The sequence below is a fragment of the Solenopsis invicta genome, chromosome 5, assembly GCF_016802725.1.
Source record: "Solenopsis invicta isolate M01_SB chromosome 5, UNIL_Sinv_3.0, whole genome shotgun sequence".
NCBI lineage: Eukaryota > Metazoa > Arthropoda > Insecta > Hymenoptera > Formicidae > Solenopsis > Solenopsis invicta.
Window position 1 is genome coordinate 15402764 of NC_052668.1, and position 18891 is coordinate 15421654.

General features: G+C 34.1%; 1 protein-coding gene across 3 annotated transcripts; it reads left to right on the forward strand.

The window, feature by feature from the left end:
• On the forward strand, positions 1 to 13417 carry LOC105198553 (E3 ubiquitin-protein ligase TRIM71). Of its 3 annotated transcripts, none has more exons than XM_026136822.2 (7): positions 1 to 618; positions 1433 to 1700; positions 6690 to 6819; positions 7596 to 8687; positions 9852 to 10148; positions 10731 to 11303; positions 11722 to 12387. In XM_026136822.2, exons 2-7 carry the CDS (start codon positions 1531 to 1533, stop codon positions 12385 to 12387), a joined length of 2928 nt encoding a protein of 975 aa, XP_025992607.1. In that variant the 5' UTR covers positions 1 to 618; positions 1433 to 1530. The 3 variants fall into 3 exon arrangements, with proteins under 3 accessions (XP_025992607.1, XP_025992608.1, XP_011163597.1); XM_026136823.2 differs by having other exon boundaries at positions 3 to 618; positions 1436 to 1700; positions 11722 to 13417; XM_011165295.3 differs by lacking the exons at positions 1 to 618; positions 1433 to 1700 and adding an exon at positions 5012 to 5685 and having other exon boundaries at positions 11722 to 13417.
• The last annotated feature ends 5474 nt before the right edge of the window (positions 13418 to 18891 follow it).

Consider the following 18891-nt stretch of genomic DNA (forward strand, 5'->3'; position numbering starts at 1 on the left):
GAGCCGGAGTAAAGGGCGGACGTTCTCGGTCCTCGCGCGCCGGCTCGTCTCGACTAGACTCGACTCCGCGATCCGCGGCTCGACGTGAAGGGTGGTGAAAACGCGCTGAGAGAAAAACTCGCGGCGAGCGGATCGCTTTACCGAGAGCTCTCGCTTCTCGCTTCTCGCGCCGGGGGATCTTCGCCGGGTCCGCGTGGTGCAAGTCCGCGGATTTCCTGTCGGCCGTTCCTGACGTGTGACGCTCGCCCGGCGCTCGCCGCCGACACGTCGCGTGAGTTCCGGGGCTCCTCTCCTCGGCACATCCCTCCCGCGGAAGCGAACCACCATCTGGGATCCTCGTGCCAAAAATACACGCGCGGGAATCGTGTCCAGCAGCCATCGACAATGGGGCGTGGGAAAACTCGCGGAACATACGCTATCGCGTCTGGACGATTGTTCTCGAACCCTTTGACTCGGGCCTAGTTACTTGCTTTTCGAAGTTCGCGCAATTTTGCGCGCCATAGCCTGGGAAGACGAGAAATCCACGCCGAAACGACGAAAGTGAGAAAGTTCAGTGGATCCTCGCGTGGAGCGCGGCTGTTCGCAATTAAAAGGACTTTTCCGGTTTGATAATCTTTGGTAAGAGCTCATGTGCACTGGTTTTCAATAACGATTCATGCTTGATTATTTCTCTCACGCGTTATTCTTGCAGTTTTATTTTTTAAACGCCAGACGTACCGCTTCGTTCTCGCGTTTAATCCCCGACGTTCAGTAAAAAACAGTATCAGCTATTTGTAATTAATCATTTTTAATTATTGCTCGTAAAAGCATTACAATATTTTCCGATGTTGCGTACTGTAAAAATTCAATACTGAAAAAAATGTTTACGTTTAACCCAGCAAACGAAAATAAATTCAAATGAATTGAAAATTGCAATTCATTTTAATTTATCCGAGTTCACGCTTTAGAGTCCCGGAGAATTTTTCATTCAAATGGATTCAAATGAAATGAAATGTGAAATGCTCTATTTATTATTTTGAATTTGGATGAATCCATGTCTTTATTATATTTTTGGATCCAAATAAATTCGAAAATTTATTTCAATTTATTTTCGTTTGCTGGGAAGTAAATATATTTATTTTAAAATTATTTTCTTAAGATAAAAAAAATATTTTTAACGTTTAAGAATAAATTATTTTATCGTAGATAATATTTATTTAAATCCAGGAAATGATGTTAAAATAAATATATTTACTTGAACATAGGAAACTTTTCTTCAGACCGGTATTTATAGTCATAAATAATTTTCAATTTTTGATAAAAAAAATGAATGAATGAATGAATGAATCTAATTAATTACGCTTTCAATCAACGACTGTAAATACCGGTCTCAGCGTAGTATTGAAAAATCATAAACGCATGAGCTCAAAACGCAATCGCTCTTGCTGTTAAGTAGTCGAGCTCAAGCATTACCACGGACGGCGCGACTCCTCCTCCACCGGCCGGCCGTTCCACGAGAGTTCACGGCTCTCCTCCCGCATAGTCAAAGACATGCAGAGATTCTGCCCGTTCGCATCCGATACGAGGAGTCAGCTGTGCTGCGTCAATGTCCAGTCGACGAAGACGGTTATCCTAGAGAGATACACGAGCATAGACATCTCGGAAAGCATGCTAGCCGCACACCGGTACGATTGCTTCGTGGAGGGCCGTTCATACGAGAGGTGAGACACGTCTGCCTTGCCTGCACGTTTATTCTTATCGTGTCTTTTTATTCGTTTATTCCGCGCAGACTTCGCGAGATCTATCGTCCTTCACCCGACGTCATTACGTTCCTCGTGATTCCTCGCGGTACTCGCGAAGCGTTTTCGTGGTGCGGCATTGAAACGCGAACGAGAGCGAAAGTGGCGGGCGATGTCATTCACAGCGCCCACCCGGTGAAATCGAAACCGGCAGATCGATTCGTTTTTATAAAAAGTTACAAGAGGTACGCACTGAGACAAAAGATTTCGTCAATTCAACAAATACCAGTACATGTGACGAATATTCGACAACAAATATAGTGACGACAAATGTGATTTGTTGTCACTATATCTACGCTGAGAGAAAAGTTACTAAATTTTAATAAATATTTGTTTGAATAGTCGCAATGAAATATTTACTAAATGTAAAGATTTATTTAGTACAAGAACCACTCTGATTTAATTTTAATTATCGTTTTTTGTTCAGTAAATGTATTCAGTTTACGCACCGTAAGTAAATATTTCATTGCAACTATTTAAATATTTACTAACATTTAGTAATTTCCTCTCTCGGTGTGCAAATACTCAGCAAACGAAGATAAATTCAAAGTAATTGAAAATTGCAATTCATTTTAATTTATCCGAGTTCGCACTTTAACACTAAATGTACTATTCTGCAGCTTTAAATGCACTATTCATCATTTTGAATTCGGATGGATTTATGTCCCCATTATATTTTTGGATTCAAATGAATTGAAATACGAAATGAGCCATTCATCGTGTTGAATTCGGATGCATTCATATTATTTTTGGATTCAAATGGATTAAAAAAATCTGAAGTGCAAATTCTATAATGTCAAAATGAATTCATCTCTATCCATTTCGATTCATTTTCGTTTGCTGGGTATTTGTTATGGGTACTGATATTTGTTAAATCAATAAAATCTTTTCTCCCAGTAGCCGGATTAGCAAAAATTATAGGCTCAGTCCGCAATCTAAATAAAAAAATTTGAAACGTATAAAGAAGAGATTATAAAAAATAAATGGGGTGCCTCGATGAAAACGGCATTGCTGAGAATTTGCGTTGGATGCGGAGTCTTTGAGACCTCTGCTGCTCATCTTGCAAAACGATTTTGACAAATTGTTTTCTTTTCACACAAACAAAAAGACATAATTCTCTGCACGATTGTGCTGAAGAATTACAAGAAAAGTACGTACACAAACAACTTATCTCCTTATCTCTTTTTCTTCTCCCGTCTAAAGGGTCTCCCTGGGACTCTCTATCCCAGTAATTTATCCACTTAGCGTAATACCCGCATTTTGAGGGCTGATCTTTATAAGGAACACGTGGTGACAAGAAAAATGAAGCCCGCCATAAATTCTCGGTGACGCTCTCCGTTCCGTCCAATAAAAAAATGAAAAGGAAATTCTCGGGGACGTACACAAATCGATACGCGAGCGGGAACAAAGGGATTTTGATGCGAAATTTGATCAATCTGTGACGGTACCCGGCGAGACAACAGCAGAACCCGTTGTATAAGTTGGGTAAATATTGTCGGATCACGCATGCCCTGCCCGCACACTCGCAGGGCGGCTCGTGCGCGAGCACATTCAGAGCAGAGCCGGCACGCAGAGAGGCACCCGCGGCAGGTATCTCGGCCATTTTACTTTCTCCTTCTTCCTGACCCTCGAAAGGAAAAGCGAAACTGACCTTGGTTGTCATGGCAATCATAAGGATATTACCCTTCGCATCCGCCGCGGAGCATCCTTTCGGAAAAGGCAAGAGGTGCCCTCTCGTACGCTTCCACTCGATGTAAAATGATAATAAAATTTAAACACAACCAATGTAAATTTCGTTAATTTCGAGTCATAATTACTGCGAGGAGCGCGCCCTACTAGTAGCAGATCGATGGTAGACGATAATCCATGTATTGTATACACACGCACATGTATATGTATCTTGAGGTGAATATACGGGGCGTTCTGAACTTGATGTTATAGTTAGCAGATCTTTAAATCATTTCGAAATAGAAGTTCTAATATACCAAAATATCCGAGACTCTATCTAAAAGCACGAATTTTGAATAGTCTGAAATACTTTTCATTTTAAAGCTATTATGATATGAACTATTTAGCATAGACATATCGAAAAATTAAAAAATGTAACGCGTTTTATCCAGATGTATTATGTATGTTAAAGCAAAATTTATTCAGATAAAATCTAGAAAAAAATACGAGCTTTTACATTTGCCAATCATGCAAGTACCGTCACATGAAATTTTAAAGGTCAATTTTTCTGATAGAATAATCGTGAAAAAATAAGCCGCTGTTCTACCGCTTTCAATTTTTCAGAAAATTATCAACTTTTTAATTTTATTATTTCATTTTTAACTTTTTAACTAGTTACTTTCCATCTTTGCTTTAAAGCCATTAAAACAGTATTTTGTTAATAAAATTAAAAAGTTAAAAATTATTTACATACATTAATTATTTATATACATTTTAATTTTATTATTAAAACACTGGCTTTAATAACTTTAAAATAATGTTGGGTAATAGTAATTAAAAAAGTTAAAAATTAACTAATGAAATTAAAAATGTTATAATTGTTAACATAACTTTGTTAATTTTAAATAAGTTAATTTAATTTTTACCAGCTAATTATTTTTACATATAAATTTTAACTTATTAAATTTTTTTCTTAAATTAAAAATTTACATTAAAAACATGGCAATCATGAAAGAAAAATTCTTATATGAAAAAATATTTCTTTGTTCTTTCACAAATTTAATTTACAAATAAAATGTTTAAATTAAAAAAAATACTTTCTAGTTTAATATAAATAATTGCTTTTCCAAATTAACTTTTAATTTAATTTACATCGAGCAACGTTGTTTATTCGTTATTCAGCCTATTGATTTCAAATTATTGTTGATTACTAATATAAACTGAATGCATGTTATGTTATTTTTTATTTAATTTAATCTTAACGTAATTTCTTGTTTATATAATTTTTAACATAACTAAATTAATTTTATAATCGTTAATAAGATGGCTTTGAAATTAAAAATTAATAAAAACTTATTAAAGAACAAAAAGTTGAATTTTAATGTTATTTTAACGCCAATTTATTTTATACCATAATATGACCTATTATGATTTGATTAAAAGTTACATTTAAAGTGTTATTGAAGTTGAAATTTAAATATATTTTATAAATTTTAACTTAATTTAATTAAAACAAATATTAACTTACCTAACACTACTTTAAAGTAATCGTTTTCTTGTAATACTGCAAAGAGAGAATACTAACGAAAGAGATTTAATCTAGATTTTAATATAATTCCAACAAAGCGGTGGAACGATATGATTTTGGGATTAATTCAGAGTATAGCGTTGTATAAACACGAACTTGTTGCTTATTATATTTATTATGTGAATAGCGAGAAAAACTTTTCCACGGTCCGGCGAAATTAAATATTGCTCATGCACAGAATGTTAACATGGAACTATATTTAAAATAATCTCTTTGTGCGGTAATTTACGGCACGTTTCTGTTGAAATATATTTATGTTTACTGCATGTTTACAGAAATCTTTTTAGACATTATATAGTATATGAAAGAAATTTCTTGTCAAACAAATTCGGAGCTTTAGAGAAATTTCTCCTCCGGTGGTATAGGGAGATCAATATTTTTTAATAAGGAAAAGCTGATGATCGAGTAGATACCAAAAGTTGAGAAATTAAGATATAAGACACACTGTATAAGCCAAATATTACAAAGTGACCTCGTCGCAATCGCGAGACAACTCCCCGACAACAACGCGAGACCTAATCAGTTTAGTTCGGTGCGAACAAGGGGCCGTGGTGGTTCAAATATCAACAAGCTTCGTGGCAAAGGCTCGTGTCGAGAGAGGAACGAGATAATAAGTCAAGTCATATTGGTGCGAAGCGGATAAACGACACGGTAAAAATTGCAATCGATTGTTCGAGCCTAATTTTCTTGTTTATCAGTTTCCACGTTTCGGATAACGTCTAAATATAATAGATTTACCACGCGATCGCGACAATCGTTTCTTATCTCGCCTGCAATTATATAGCGCATTTTATATTTCTCACACCTCTTCTTTTATAATCAGCTCTTTCGATGGACAATCAATTTCCCACATTACTAGAAATATTAAGAGAAATAATCATTTAAATAGTTTTAGTTTTCAACGTTGTACATTCTTTGAATTTATTCATGATTCCTAATTAACAGAACAGGATTGTCATCATGCAAATTTGCAAATGCAGCAATGTATTGTGCATGATGAGAAAGAAGTCGCGATAACGTCGATACGCGATGTGAAACGCGTTTTTATATATTGTTAGCTATTCGATAAAGTAGACGACCTGTTTAGCGAGCAGGCCGATTTTGCCCAAGGTTGAAATCGTTACAAAGATCTTATTATCGAATACAAACAGTATCTTGCGAGGATCATCGAGTCTCTTTCGTTACTTACGAAGTTTACGAATAAATGTAAAGGTCATTGCTTTTCGTTAGGTACATTCTTCTTATTATTTGTGTTGCCAGTGAAGCAGAAATAATTTCATTTTTGAATCTAAATTTAAACGATTGTTTAAAGAATAGAATTTTAATACTTGAGGAGGTACGAATTAATAAAGTTTTACTTCGATTTGTAAGAATATTAACGCAATCTGTCAAACATTATCCTTAAACTGCGTTATTAATTTTCGGTTACAAAATTTATCTTTCCACAGAAAAGTTAAATCCCTAAATTCGAGTAGATTTTTTTTTATAAGCGGCACGAGATAAATATGACAATCTTGTAGATCGTCCGCTGCGTCTGAACTGCGTTCTGCAGCTTATGTAGAATCGCCTTTAAATCAAACGCGGCTATAAAAGATAAAATAATTCCAAGAACCACATTATAGAACGTACTTTATATATATCTATATACGTTTCAGGAAAACCAGATTTATCAATCGTTCAACACAGGAGACCTCTCTGGATCTTTATCAGCAACTTTTGCCCGTCACGATGAATCAATTAAAATCTCCCCGCAACAGAATAGATTACAACCGCCATTCTATGCAAGTAAGTAACCCGCAAATAATAATAAAAAAAATAATGATTGATAAAATAATACAGAGTGAATCTTAATGGTTGTGTGAACGTTTTATAAGCATCTGTGAATTCGCTGACGTTCCATGCAAATGTTGGATATTAGTTGTTCATAAAAAGGACCATCTACAGTACGCGGAATAAGAAGTGAGAGTAGGTGTAAAGCCATGTAATTCCGATATGAAGAGCTGGTGTAAGGGCGTTAGCGAATAAATTAATATTTATTTCTTACTCCGGCTTTTACGCTTACTTCATATTGCAGATGGTTCCTTTTTGTAAAATGTACGCGAAACAAAGAAACGACTGATCTATAAACATCAAAGAAAGGAAAAGAATGAAAAAAAAAGAATGAATCTAAGAAGTCCGTAATTTTTAAATTTTGATAATTTTAACTGTGTATGCGTACGTATGACATTATAGAACCAGAATATCCTTAAATCGCGTTTTACATTAATATGTTAATTAATAAGAAATTTCCTTCCATATTTCTATAGCAAATTTCTCCGGTGCCATTTAAAAATGTTTTTACTTAAATTTTCTTCTCAATTAAATTAATAAGATTAAAATATAAAAATGTCAATAAAGTTCACAGTCCTGAAAATGATTTCTGCATACAATTTTCCATTAACGCAACTTTTATATTTTTCTGAATAAGTCACACAATATCAATTCTCCTATTTCAAATATCAAGTTAAATAAATTAGTAAGCGTCGAATTCATAGAATAAATAGCATGAGAATTTATTTCAGCTTACAAATAAGTCTCGGAAGCAAGATGATCAACATTTTACTCCGAGAAAGTTTACCAACTCCAAAAAAGGCCGTTCGTATCCGGACTCCAGTCCAGATCACTTTCTAAAGCAGTTTCCTCCAGGAAAATTGTCGCAACAGGAATTCAAGGACAACGCATTAAATCGTTCGATCCTCAATCGAGATTCCTTGAACGAATATCCGAAACTGCACAGCCAAAGTTCCATGCTTGGCAGTTCCCTAAGCTGCTCGAGTGAGAGTCGTTCGTGCTCTTCAGATGACAATCTAACGACCTATTCGCCAGTTCACCAGCTGGACGGATCACCAGACGACCATTTCGAGTATTTTCGAATGTTTGAAGATGCCAGCGGAACTGATGTACCCGGCCCGAATTTCTCGGCCGCTAGTTACCGTAACGAGAGCTGCCAGCCGAACTATGAGACGTTCGAAGATCTCAATATGAATCTTCTGAAATTTGATTTGCTGGACGATATCTCCAGGCGACAATCGCCCGCACGTGAGGAATGCAGCCCGAGTGTTGAGGGAGATGTGATCAACGAGTCATTCGTAACTTTGATGACGAAAGAGTTAGAGAAAGACGAGAGTGATATAAATATACTATCACGAGAGCAGCGAACTCGTAGCCCGAGCAGTCAGAGAGACTCATCCGATTTTCCTTTGATATCGGAGTTGGAGGTGGCGAATGAAATAAAGAACGAAAATTCAGGACAGCAGTCACCTGCGAACGAACGATGGAGCCAGAACTTAAACATGGAGGAGGATACGTCCAGCGCGATTACGACGGTCAACAAGGAAGAGGCGAAGGATACTATCGAGGATCGATCGCTCGATCAGACCATGAAAATCATGGCATCGCCGTACGAGTGCAACGATCATCCGTGCGCGCAGATGTCCTACTGTCAGACTTGCTGCAAAATCATCTGCAAGGAATGCGCCACTCAATGCGTTTGTAAGCACGTGACGGTGGATCTTGTAGAGTTTCTCGACATCACCCAGCGTCAGGCTGAAGAGGTGCTGATGGAGGCCTATCTTGGAGTCGACGTTCTTGCAGATGATATGGAAAGTATGGGGGTAAGTCAGTTAATTATTCGATCGATGTGAAAGAGATTTTCTCCATCACCTTTCTCTTGAATCACTTAGATTTGCTTTAACTTTTAATGTTGTAAATAGACTTCTGCTATTTTTTAACATAAAATTAAGGGGGTATTCTGATTGAAAGATTGAAAAAGGATATATTTTTCAGGAATTTTTTAAAAAAATACATGCCCACATAAAAAACGATATTTTTTTTGTTATTTTACATAAACTTAATTTACAAATAAAATATTAAATTTGTTGGATGATCCATATTATGATTGTTTTGAGCAATCTAACTTTTAAAATTTAATGAATTTTTAATTTAATATAAATAATTTTTTTAAAGTCAACTTTTAATTTGACTTAAGTTAATTTATTTTTAACGTAACTTTTAACTAGTTAGTTTTTTGTTCATGTAACTTTTAACGTAACTTAATTTTATAAGTCATTAACTTTAACTTAATTTAGTTTAAAAGAATATATTAACTTACCCGAGTCAGTAAATGGAAAACATTAATTAAACTATTAAAACTTAAAAAATAGATGTGTAATATATGTAATTTCCAAGTCATATATAACATTATGGAAGATTATAGGTTAAAGATAATAAGGGTAACGATAATATTAATTTCCTTAATGCTAAATACATATTCTGTGTAAACATAAATTAAATTCTAAAGATACAAAGAAAACAAAGAGAAAAAAATATTTTTTGCTCTGGAACAAGTCCTCTCAAGCGCTCAAGCCGTGTTGCAAGAAATAAACACAAAGTAAATAAAAGTTAAAGTATAAGAGAATTATTTAAGTCAAATTTATAATTTGTATGTGCATGTGTGTATAAATGTGCGTGTGTGCGGGTATACAAATATATAAAAAAAAAAAGCTAGAGAAAAATTCGAGAGCAGGTAGCAAAAAGCGAGAAAGCGTGCTGTAAATGCACTAGACTGTATTTTGCCCTAAAAGCGCCTCTGTTTAAACTCCTGCCACAGTGTCAACTTTATCAATGATGGATGGGAGACCATTTTAAAAATTAGCCATTGAACGAAAAGATCTGTTGAAAAATTCAGTATGGCACTAAGATAGAGCAAACAAGACTGAGAGCTTGAGAGAAAGACAGAGAGAGTGTGTATGTGTGAGTTTATTGTGTTTCTTTTACAGTTGGACATTGCAGCGTTAGATCAGAGAACCAGGGAGGCGCTCACTGACGTGAAGTTTTTTTCACGAAGACTGTGGTCCGCGGTGGAGGAGAGGGAGAAGAAATTGTTTAAACAAATTGTGGAAACGCGCCGATGGAAGTATGAAGTGCTTCATGAGAAGTACATGAATTTAAAGGAGGATAAGACAAGGCTTTCCCAAGCCATTAATGCTCTCAAATGCGCGATCCATGACGCGCAATCATCCTCTGCGTGCAATCCTGATGACCTTTTGCAGAGAAAAGATATGGTGTTGGCTGAGGTATTTCAAATTCGTTTAACTTTTATATTACGAATATTTGAATATTTAAATAAGGGCTCTGCCCTTAAGGGTAGGATGCAGACCTACAATATCGTTGCAGCAAAAAAATTATTCATTTTTTTAATTCCTTCTTTTTATCGCTGGAATTAAATCAACTATTTTTATTCTATTTTTCTTCATTATACGAGAAAAAATTTTTTAAGTAAATTTGAATACATTAACACTGGGAAAAATGGGAAAAATGGTGAAAAAACCTGTTTAGTTGGTCAGTGAATAGGTCTCTTCACTGCAGTGAAATTAAAATTTTAATAATTGAGTAGAAGAAGTGCATGCGCGTATTTTCTGTATTACCGTTTTGTATAAGCCAAGTTCTTATTCTGTTCTCTCATTTTGATAATAACATTTGTTACATGTGTTACTTGTATCCTCTTAAAATTAATAGAAAATACCGCTTACGAATCTACTTAGCAATCTACTTCTTACACAAAATATTTTATAATTCGTGTATTTTCAAGCGCATTCTCTCCTTTAATACTTTAATTAATTTATAAAGAAATATTTTTTTCAATTTCACGTTTACAGATCTGGCAGATTCGTCAGAGTCGGAAGACAAAAATTCGATCTGTCCGAGACGACAATTGGATCTCTTTCAGGAATCCCGATAACAACGTGCTGTCCGTGATCGCTAACGGAGGAAATATTTTAGTGAACGGTCCAGGTACGATCGGGGACCGTCTACCAAATCGCGATTACAAAATATCGCAATCGTACTTTCCGTACGGAATAAGCGAGCATATGATGCAATCGATTCCGCGCGGTCGTCCGATAGTAAACTACGATCGCAGTGTCTGCCTCCCTAACCGATTACCGGAGTTGCAAGTCAAGAGCACGGATGTCACAATTCTTGGCTACTTTGGCGAGAATAATCCCGACAATCTCTGCCGTCCGTGGGGACTGACTTGCGACCATGAGGGCAACATCATAATCAGCGATCGATCTAACAATCGTATACAGATTTATCGCGAGGACGGCACGCTGATCAGGAAATTTGGATGCTACGGAAATGGCCCTTGTCAATTCAATCGTCCAGCCGGAATCGCCGTCGACGCCAGACGTCGCCTTATTGTGGTCGACAAGGATAATCATCGCGTTCAGGTTGGTGACGTATTGTATATTTACGCGGAAAAAATATTGTACCTATAGACTGAGCTCTCTCTAAATTATTAGAATATTTAAAAATTTAGCAAAATTACTTTCAGATCTGTATCCTAAATATTTAGACAGTATCAGCAAAACCTTTTTTCTGTGTACATACAGATCTAAAAATAGTTTTGTCGGACCATTAAAATAATGATGAAGAAACGAACGCTCACAAGCAATGGGAATGTTGCAAAAATATCTGCTATTTTAGCAACTTATAATTTGAGTGTCCTACATAATTATTTTGATGATCCAACAATCATCTTTTCTCTGTGTATATTTGGGTTTCTCGTATAATATTGTTTCTTTTGCAAAGTGCATATCGAAATTGTCGTTTGGATATAATCACAACGATGAAATCATCGTGTTTCAGATTCTGACTACGGAGGGCGAATTTTTGAGGTCCTTTGGCGAGCACGGCGAAAAACAGGGCCAATTTTGTTATCCTTGGGACGTAGCGGTAAATTCAGTTTGCGAAATCGCGGTTACAGATACGAGGAATCACCGTGTACAGCTATTCAGTCCTGAGGGTATTCCTCTACGTATGTTCGGTGGTCAAGCTCATCAATTGAGATATCTAGATTCGCCGCGCGGTATCTGCTTCAATCCTGAGGGCAAGCTTGTCGTCACGGACTTTAACAATCACCATGTTCTGATAATTGAATATAACATGACGGAAAGTCGCATACTTAAATGCGAGAAGGAATCGAAATGCAGGAGGCAGGACGGGGAAAATAACGACGGGCAGAACGATGAAAACACTCCCACGTTTCAGAGACCCCAGGGCGTTATAGCGGCCGACGACGGTAGTATTCTAGTCGCTGATTCCCGCCACAATTCGATCAAGGCGTTTAACTCCCTCGGTTCGTTACTCTATTCTTACAAGCCCGGTCAAGAGGAAATGGACCGTCCATTGGGTATAGCTCTTCATTGGGACGGAAGAATGACATTTACGGATTATGGTCGTAATTACGTGCGCCTAGTAAAATTGGAAAATCACGTGAATCCGATGCCGAGGAACAATATCATGTTCGGTTGACACTTCAGGATCGCAGACACCTTATCCTGATGATCTAATCAATTTAATGGAAACTTCAAAGATTTCCGTTTACACCGAGCGTGAGCATGGTACTGGCTATCGCGATGAAAGTTATTGCAATTTTTACATTTGCAACGCGTGGCGAGATTTTGAAGCCACCAGTAAATTGCGCTAAGAGGTATAATTTTTCGCTGATAAAACGAGAGAGGGAAAAGATCTCACATTCGTTGGTCTCTCCCGCGTCGTGAGATCGCTCTACATTGGACGCTCAATTTTAATCTTGATAAAGAGTTGCAATTTATCGTTCTAGTACATCTATAATGTTTGTCGTAATAATATTCAACTCTCTTATCTTTGATTAATTTACATTCTTATTATTATTATTTATCTGTTTTTCAATTGTACAATACGTATTTTTTTACAAATTTTATTGCGCAATGCGCTGTATCTCCTGATTGGATGGACACACGAAATGCTTAGCTCGGATATTTGTAGATCTTTATTCTCCATCATGTGTAAATGAAAGACGTTAGAGCAAAGCGAAGAAAAAGAATCTACGTTAAGTGTTTTGAATGATTAAATGATCAAATAATTGATCGATACCGCGCTCTATTAACAAAAGTAATAACGAAGAAAATTGATCGAGTTATTAATAAATTCAGATATAATTAGCGATCATGTTCGGGTTTTATTAATGCATCTTATTGTTGTTGAGGAAATTCGATTATTAGTTCGAATTATGCATTTTTTTCTTGTTTTTGTATGACTAATTTTATATGACTAATGAGTTTTGTCTGTTTTACTAAATTAAATTTGAATTTAATTAACTCCAATTTATTTGCGGATTTATAAGATTTGTTTACCTTTTTCTAAATGCAATTATGCATGACGCTGAACTATAATTATTTTATGATTCTAATTTTGGAAAGAAAAAGTTGAAATTGCGATAAGATTATTAATGCATGTAGTTTTATATTTATTCTATATAAAAATTTTTAAGTGTGTAATAAACTATATCATGATTGAGTTATTTCATTTGTATTTATTTTTTTACATTATTTCTGATATAAAATGCAATATATTCATATAATTAAAAATTTTGGGTTGGATATTAATTTGTTAAGAAGTTAATAACTTTTAACTTGATTTAGTTTCATTTTAAATTATTTATTTAATGTTATACACTTTAATTAGTTATTTTTAAAACACGTAAACTTTAATTTATTAATCTTTTTTTTAAGTTAAAATTTATCTGTGAAGGAAAAATATTATAAAACACATTCTTTGTTATTAATTTTTAAAATAACTAAATTAATTTAATTTTAACATAATTTTTTACCCAATCTTGTAAAAATTCTTCATACACAATATCATCATAATCAAGCATAGTTTAGTTAAGAAGCTTTGTTGTCATTTTTATTTTTGTCTTTTAAACAATTTATTAGACTTGTTAATTTTTAGCAAAAAGTTTTAATTGATATTGAGCTCAATCACATTTTTCTTGACATTTTCATTTCTACTATATCATATGTAAAAAAAATTATTTAACAAGCTCAAAGATTTTTAGTTTAATATAAATTTGAATATATTTTCTACAGTAATTTTTGTGTTACTCAACATTTTCGTACTTTGTTTTCTTTTGTCTTGTATTTTGTCGACTTACTGATTGAATAAATTAAATAAACGAGGGAGAAATGTTGATCGAAAAATAGACAACGAGATATCTTGAATAAAATATCAGATTGCTCTTTAAATCTGAGTCAGTGAAATTTTACTGATTTATATGCAATGCTATACTTATAACTGTAATCATCAGTAACTATTTACTATTTTTCAGTGATTTCAATTAAGAGAAAGATACTTGAAATCAAAGATAATTGAAATCAAAATATTATCACTGAAAGACAGTGTATACCGCTGATTGATATAATTATGAATATATCAGATTATTCACTATTTTTTAGTGAATAATATACTTATTCTGATTTGGAAAGTGAATGAGAAAGCGTCGAATTGAAAAGTAACATCCAGAAGAATCAATTGTTTTTTATTTTCCAAATTTTTGGAAGCGTCATTGTTCTCTTAAAGAAAAGCCGAGGAGGGTATATATGTTATTAGTAACAATAAGTATTAGCCAGTAAGTTCATTGTTAAGGTAATTACCTGATAATGTTAGACATTAATGTGACTTAATCGTTATCATGGTTGACGATGATCAGTACAAAAGTGTGAGTGCTTACGACAGAGAAATTGCTCGTTGAGAGGAAGGCAGTGGGACACTGTTTTCTCGTGGTTGTTTAAAAGTCTGGTTGAAATGGAAATTAAATGTATATGCATTCTTAGCGCCGTTGTAATGGGCACGGTGCTCAATTACAAATTATACGATGTATATATCGTACGAATAGTGGTCCACCGACTCTCTCGGATCCGTCGCAAATTTACGCGAAATGTTCCTTGGGCATCTTCCATGTTCGACTATGTTAAAACAACCAATATATATATATATACACATTGCATTTCTCAGAAATAATTTTATCTCTAAGCTGCGAAATGGCATTGGTCGTTCCAGTTACTTGGAAAGAGTATTTCGCATCAAGCGAACTTTTCTTTGAACTCTTTCCTCTAAAGCTGATAATATTCAAAATGAAGTAGCGTTTATACACAGAGGAGAAATATTTTTAATGGAGAAGAGAAAAGATTACCTGATGGAAGATGCACAGCACAAAAGTATGAAAGCATTTTTCTACGAATGTCTTCATGTGTGGAAAGTAATTGGTATATCGTTTTAATATATCGTAAAGTGGCGGTATTACTACCTCATAGTAAATTATTTCTATGAGAAAATTATCTCATAGCATTTGTACAGTGTTTCTTGAATATTGTCTAATATTTTATAAGTTGATACTTTAGCTCGTTTCATGAAAGAATTTATCTATTCATATAATCCTTTCTTCACAAAAGTACAAGGTTACAAATTCTGTAAAATAATCGTTTCTTTTTTTAAATAACTTAATATCTTTAAATATACTCATCACATATTTTAGAAAAAAAGTATTATATATTAAAAAAAATTTCTACTTTTTCGAAAAATATAAAATTATATCGAAATAAGTAAAAAAAATTAATGAATCGAATTTTTGTTTTAACGTGATATTCTTGATTGAAGTATGAAATTACTACAATTGAAATATTTTGAATAAATTTGATGCTTATGATAAAACACATAACAGATTTATGGATATATGAACTTATGAAATATTTTTGTGTAATAAGCAATATTTACTTAAGCATTTTACAGTATGTAAAATAAAATTTTTTTTTAGCAGCTGTTAAGAAAAAAAAAATTTTATACAATTTATAACTCTATATTTCTCAAACGAGGCCAATATGAGACGATATGTTCATACGATCTTTTTTTCTCTTTTTTTTTGTAAAATAATCTCCAAAATCAACTTTTAAAATATTGGAGTGTTTAAGAAGCAATAGTGTTTAATGCACACACTTAACGTGTAACGTTAAGTTTCGGCTGTGTTAAACACATAAAAAGGAGTGCCCACTTTGCGACATATATCCGCGTGAATCGAGCGTGAATCGCGCGCCGGTATTTTTTTAAATGAATAAAAGCGCGCGCGAGCTTTCACGAGAGGATCCGGAAGGGATCGTGCGACTTTCTTTAAACGATCTTTCGTAAGTGTACGATTAGAGAGAAACTTTCTACGTATATTAGATGACATTCTGTATGTGTTATGTCCATTACACGAGATAGAGAATCAATTTCTTCTTAGATCGCGCCAATAGTTTCCGAGGAAGGGCTACTCGCGGTGGAAACGATTTTTCGGAACGTTATACGTCACATGACATTCCAAAATAGCGTGAAATCTGCGTGATTATATTTACACTCTCGCGCAGATATCACGTAGCAGATTTTAACATTAAAGCTACCGAAGCAATCAAAATGATTGACTTGTGACCTCTTTTTTTTATGAAAAAAAAGTACGCGATTATAAATTTAATCAAATTCATAATTGTGTGATTTTTTTTAGATTCCCTGTGATTTTTGTAGCAATATGTAAATTATTAAATTGACCAATTTGCTTTCCTCTTTTGACTCTCTTTTTCGAAGATGTATATAGTACATTTAAATGGTAGAAATTAATCATCGGTAGTTCTAGTGTTAAAGTAAACATTCACGCTAACGAATCACACGATCAATGCAACGACGCAGGTCCGTTTGAAAAACGAACGTAAATTCAAGCTTCTTTCTGCGCAGTGTGTCCCCGCGGACGAATTTGTTGATAGTACACGAAGGCAGGACAAAAAAAAACGGAAAGTTCGGCTAAATGCTAAAAATAAAAGAAAAGGGAAAGAAAAGTTAAAAAGAATCAAAAATAATATACATTTGTCCGAGAAGACACTAAAAGAATGTCCTTTGCATTCATTTAGCATATCATAAATTTGCTCATACAAGCGATCACAGTTTGTTACTAGCCTTTAAGCTCAGAACTTTTTTGGAGAAAAAAATAAACTTTCTGGGGCGTGGCGCATTTTTGATGTCAGGTCTTTAAGTCTTGTTAATCCGTCGATGACGCGTGCGCTTTTCATTGTACGTAGACGAATAGAGAATTTTTTCTTATTGATAAGCTTGTTACATGTGTACTTAATGTACGCGTGATATTCTTCTTTGTACAGAATGATTCGTGATTTATAATGTACATTTCTTTAAACAATTTAAAAGATTTTACGTTGTTTAAAAAAATTTGTGAGATAATTTAGCTCTGGCAGCTTCATCTCTTGCCTTCTGTTGTACATATATAAAGCGTTGGATGAACCAGTGGACGTCGAAAAGCAGAATGTGTAAATTGTGTCTGTATTAAAAAAAAAAAATACAACATATAGATCGAAGAAGATCGATGAAGAAAATGCGCGAATCGCAGCGTTCATCGACAAATTCCTTTTATGAAAGTTTATAAGAGTTCTTCTTCAATAGCAACGCAGTGCCAAACTATGTAATTTGCGAAAAGGAATAAGTCAAGTAGAAAAAAATTACGCAGACTGATCGTGAAATGAAATTCACGATGTGTTGTTTTGCGGTCGATACAAAAATGATGCTTAAAGTATCGAGATCAGTTAATCAACATCGAAGTTGAACAATGCGTGATTGAATGACGATGATGATATAATGATAAAAAATGCTATAAATTTTAAAGCGCTTTCACGATGATATAATATTTACGAATAAAAGTGGAGAAAAGAAAATTAAAGTTTTTATATTCTGTTGCAATTACAGAATGTCCATCAATTGAAGTTACAATTAAGTTTTTACTTCTTCTAAATTGTCGATGTCAAACCTCATTTGACAGTGCTATAATTTCCTTTCCAGTATTTCTAATATTTCTAGTATTGCGCAAAATTCAGTCAGATTGTAATTAGAGTCGAACCCATTCTATGCTCTATAACTCTGTATGATCGTAAATCTGATAATGTGCTATTGGCACTCAATTAAACGTCCAACGTAGGTTTCCACGTTATCTATAAATGAATATCTATTAATATATAGATATACACGTTTATCTTGAACGAAAATTTAAACAATTATGAAGAGATGAATAGAAGAAATAAAAGATTAAATTTTCATGATTAAACATATCAGTCATTGCAATCATACTAATCAGAATTTTTTTTCAAGGTACTTGAATTTTGTAGCTGAAAATCCCAAATTTTCGGATTCGCAATTCTTAGAAATTTAGAAAAGTCATGGAATTTTAAATAGTACAATCTGTTAATAAATATATCTATAATATTTTTCTATTATTTTATCACACTTTTGTGAATGTATTTTTTTTTTAATTAGACTCTTAAATTTTAAATTCTAGGAATTTGTGTATTTTTTATTAATTTAGTCAGTATATAGGAATATGTATAAAAAGATATGCAAATTGCGAAATATCGTGCATAAGGTAATATTTACACATACGTAATCGTAATGTCGTACGACAATCGGTAAAATAGCTCAATTACCAATGCAAAGAATTTTCCAAGAATTGGCAAAGTTTTCAAAATAGATAATGGCATAAAAAACATTTACTAAAATTCCGAGAATCGCGATTCCAAAATCTACAAATCTTTTCGTTTGTAAGTTCGACTCGTGGTAAGATAATTATCGACATCACGAAATTTACTAACTGTTGGCATTTTGCGCGCTGTAAACATATGCAAAAATATTCTTGAAATATATAGATACCTCATCTTGACATGCATTTTATATAATTTAATACATTATGGATAAATAGAAAGAGAAAAGAAATTAATAGTATGCAATAGGAACGAGCAAGAATTATTGCGGCATCTTAAATGACGCAAGGAGTCTCGTGCAGCAATTTCTCTATCGCCATTGTCCTGCTATTGCTACTATTTATTTCCGCACACACCCTACCGATGGCTGCATCGGAACGAGATGCAATTTGCATATATGCAAGTAGGTGCAGCATTGTCGATCCCTAACTAT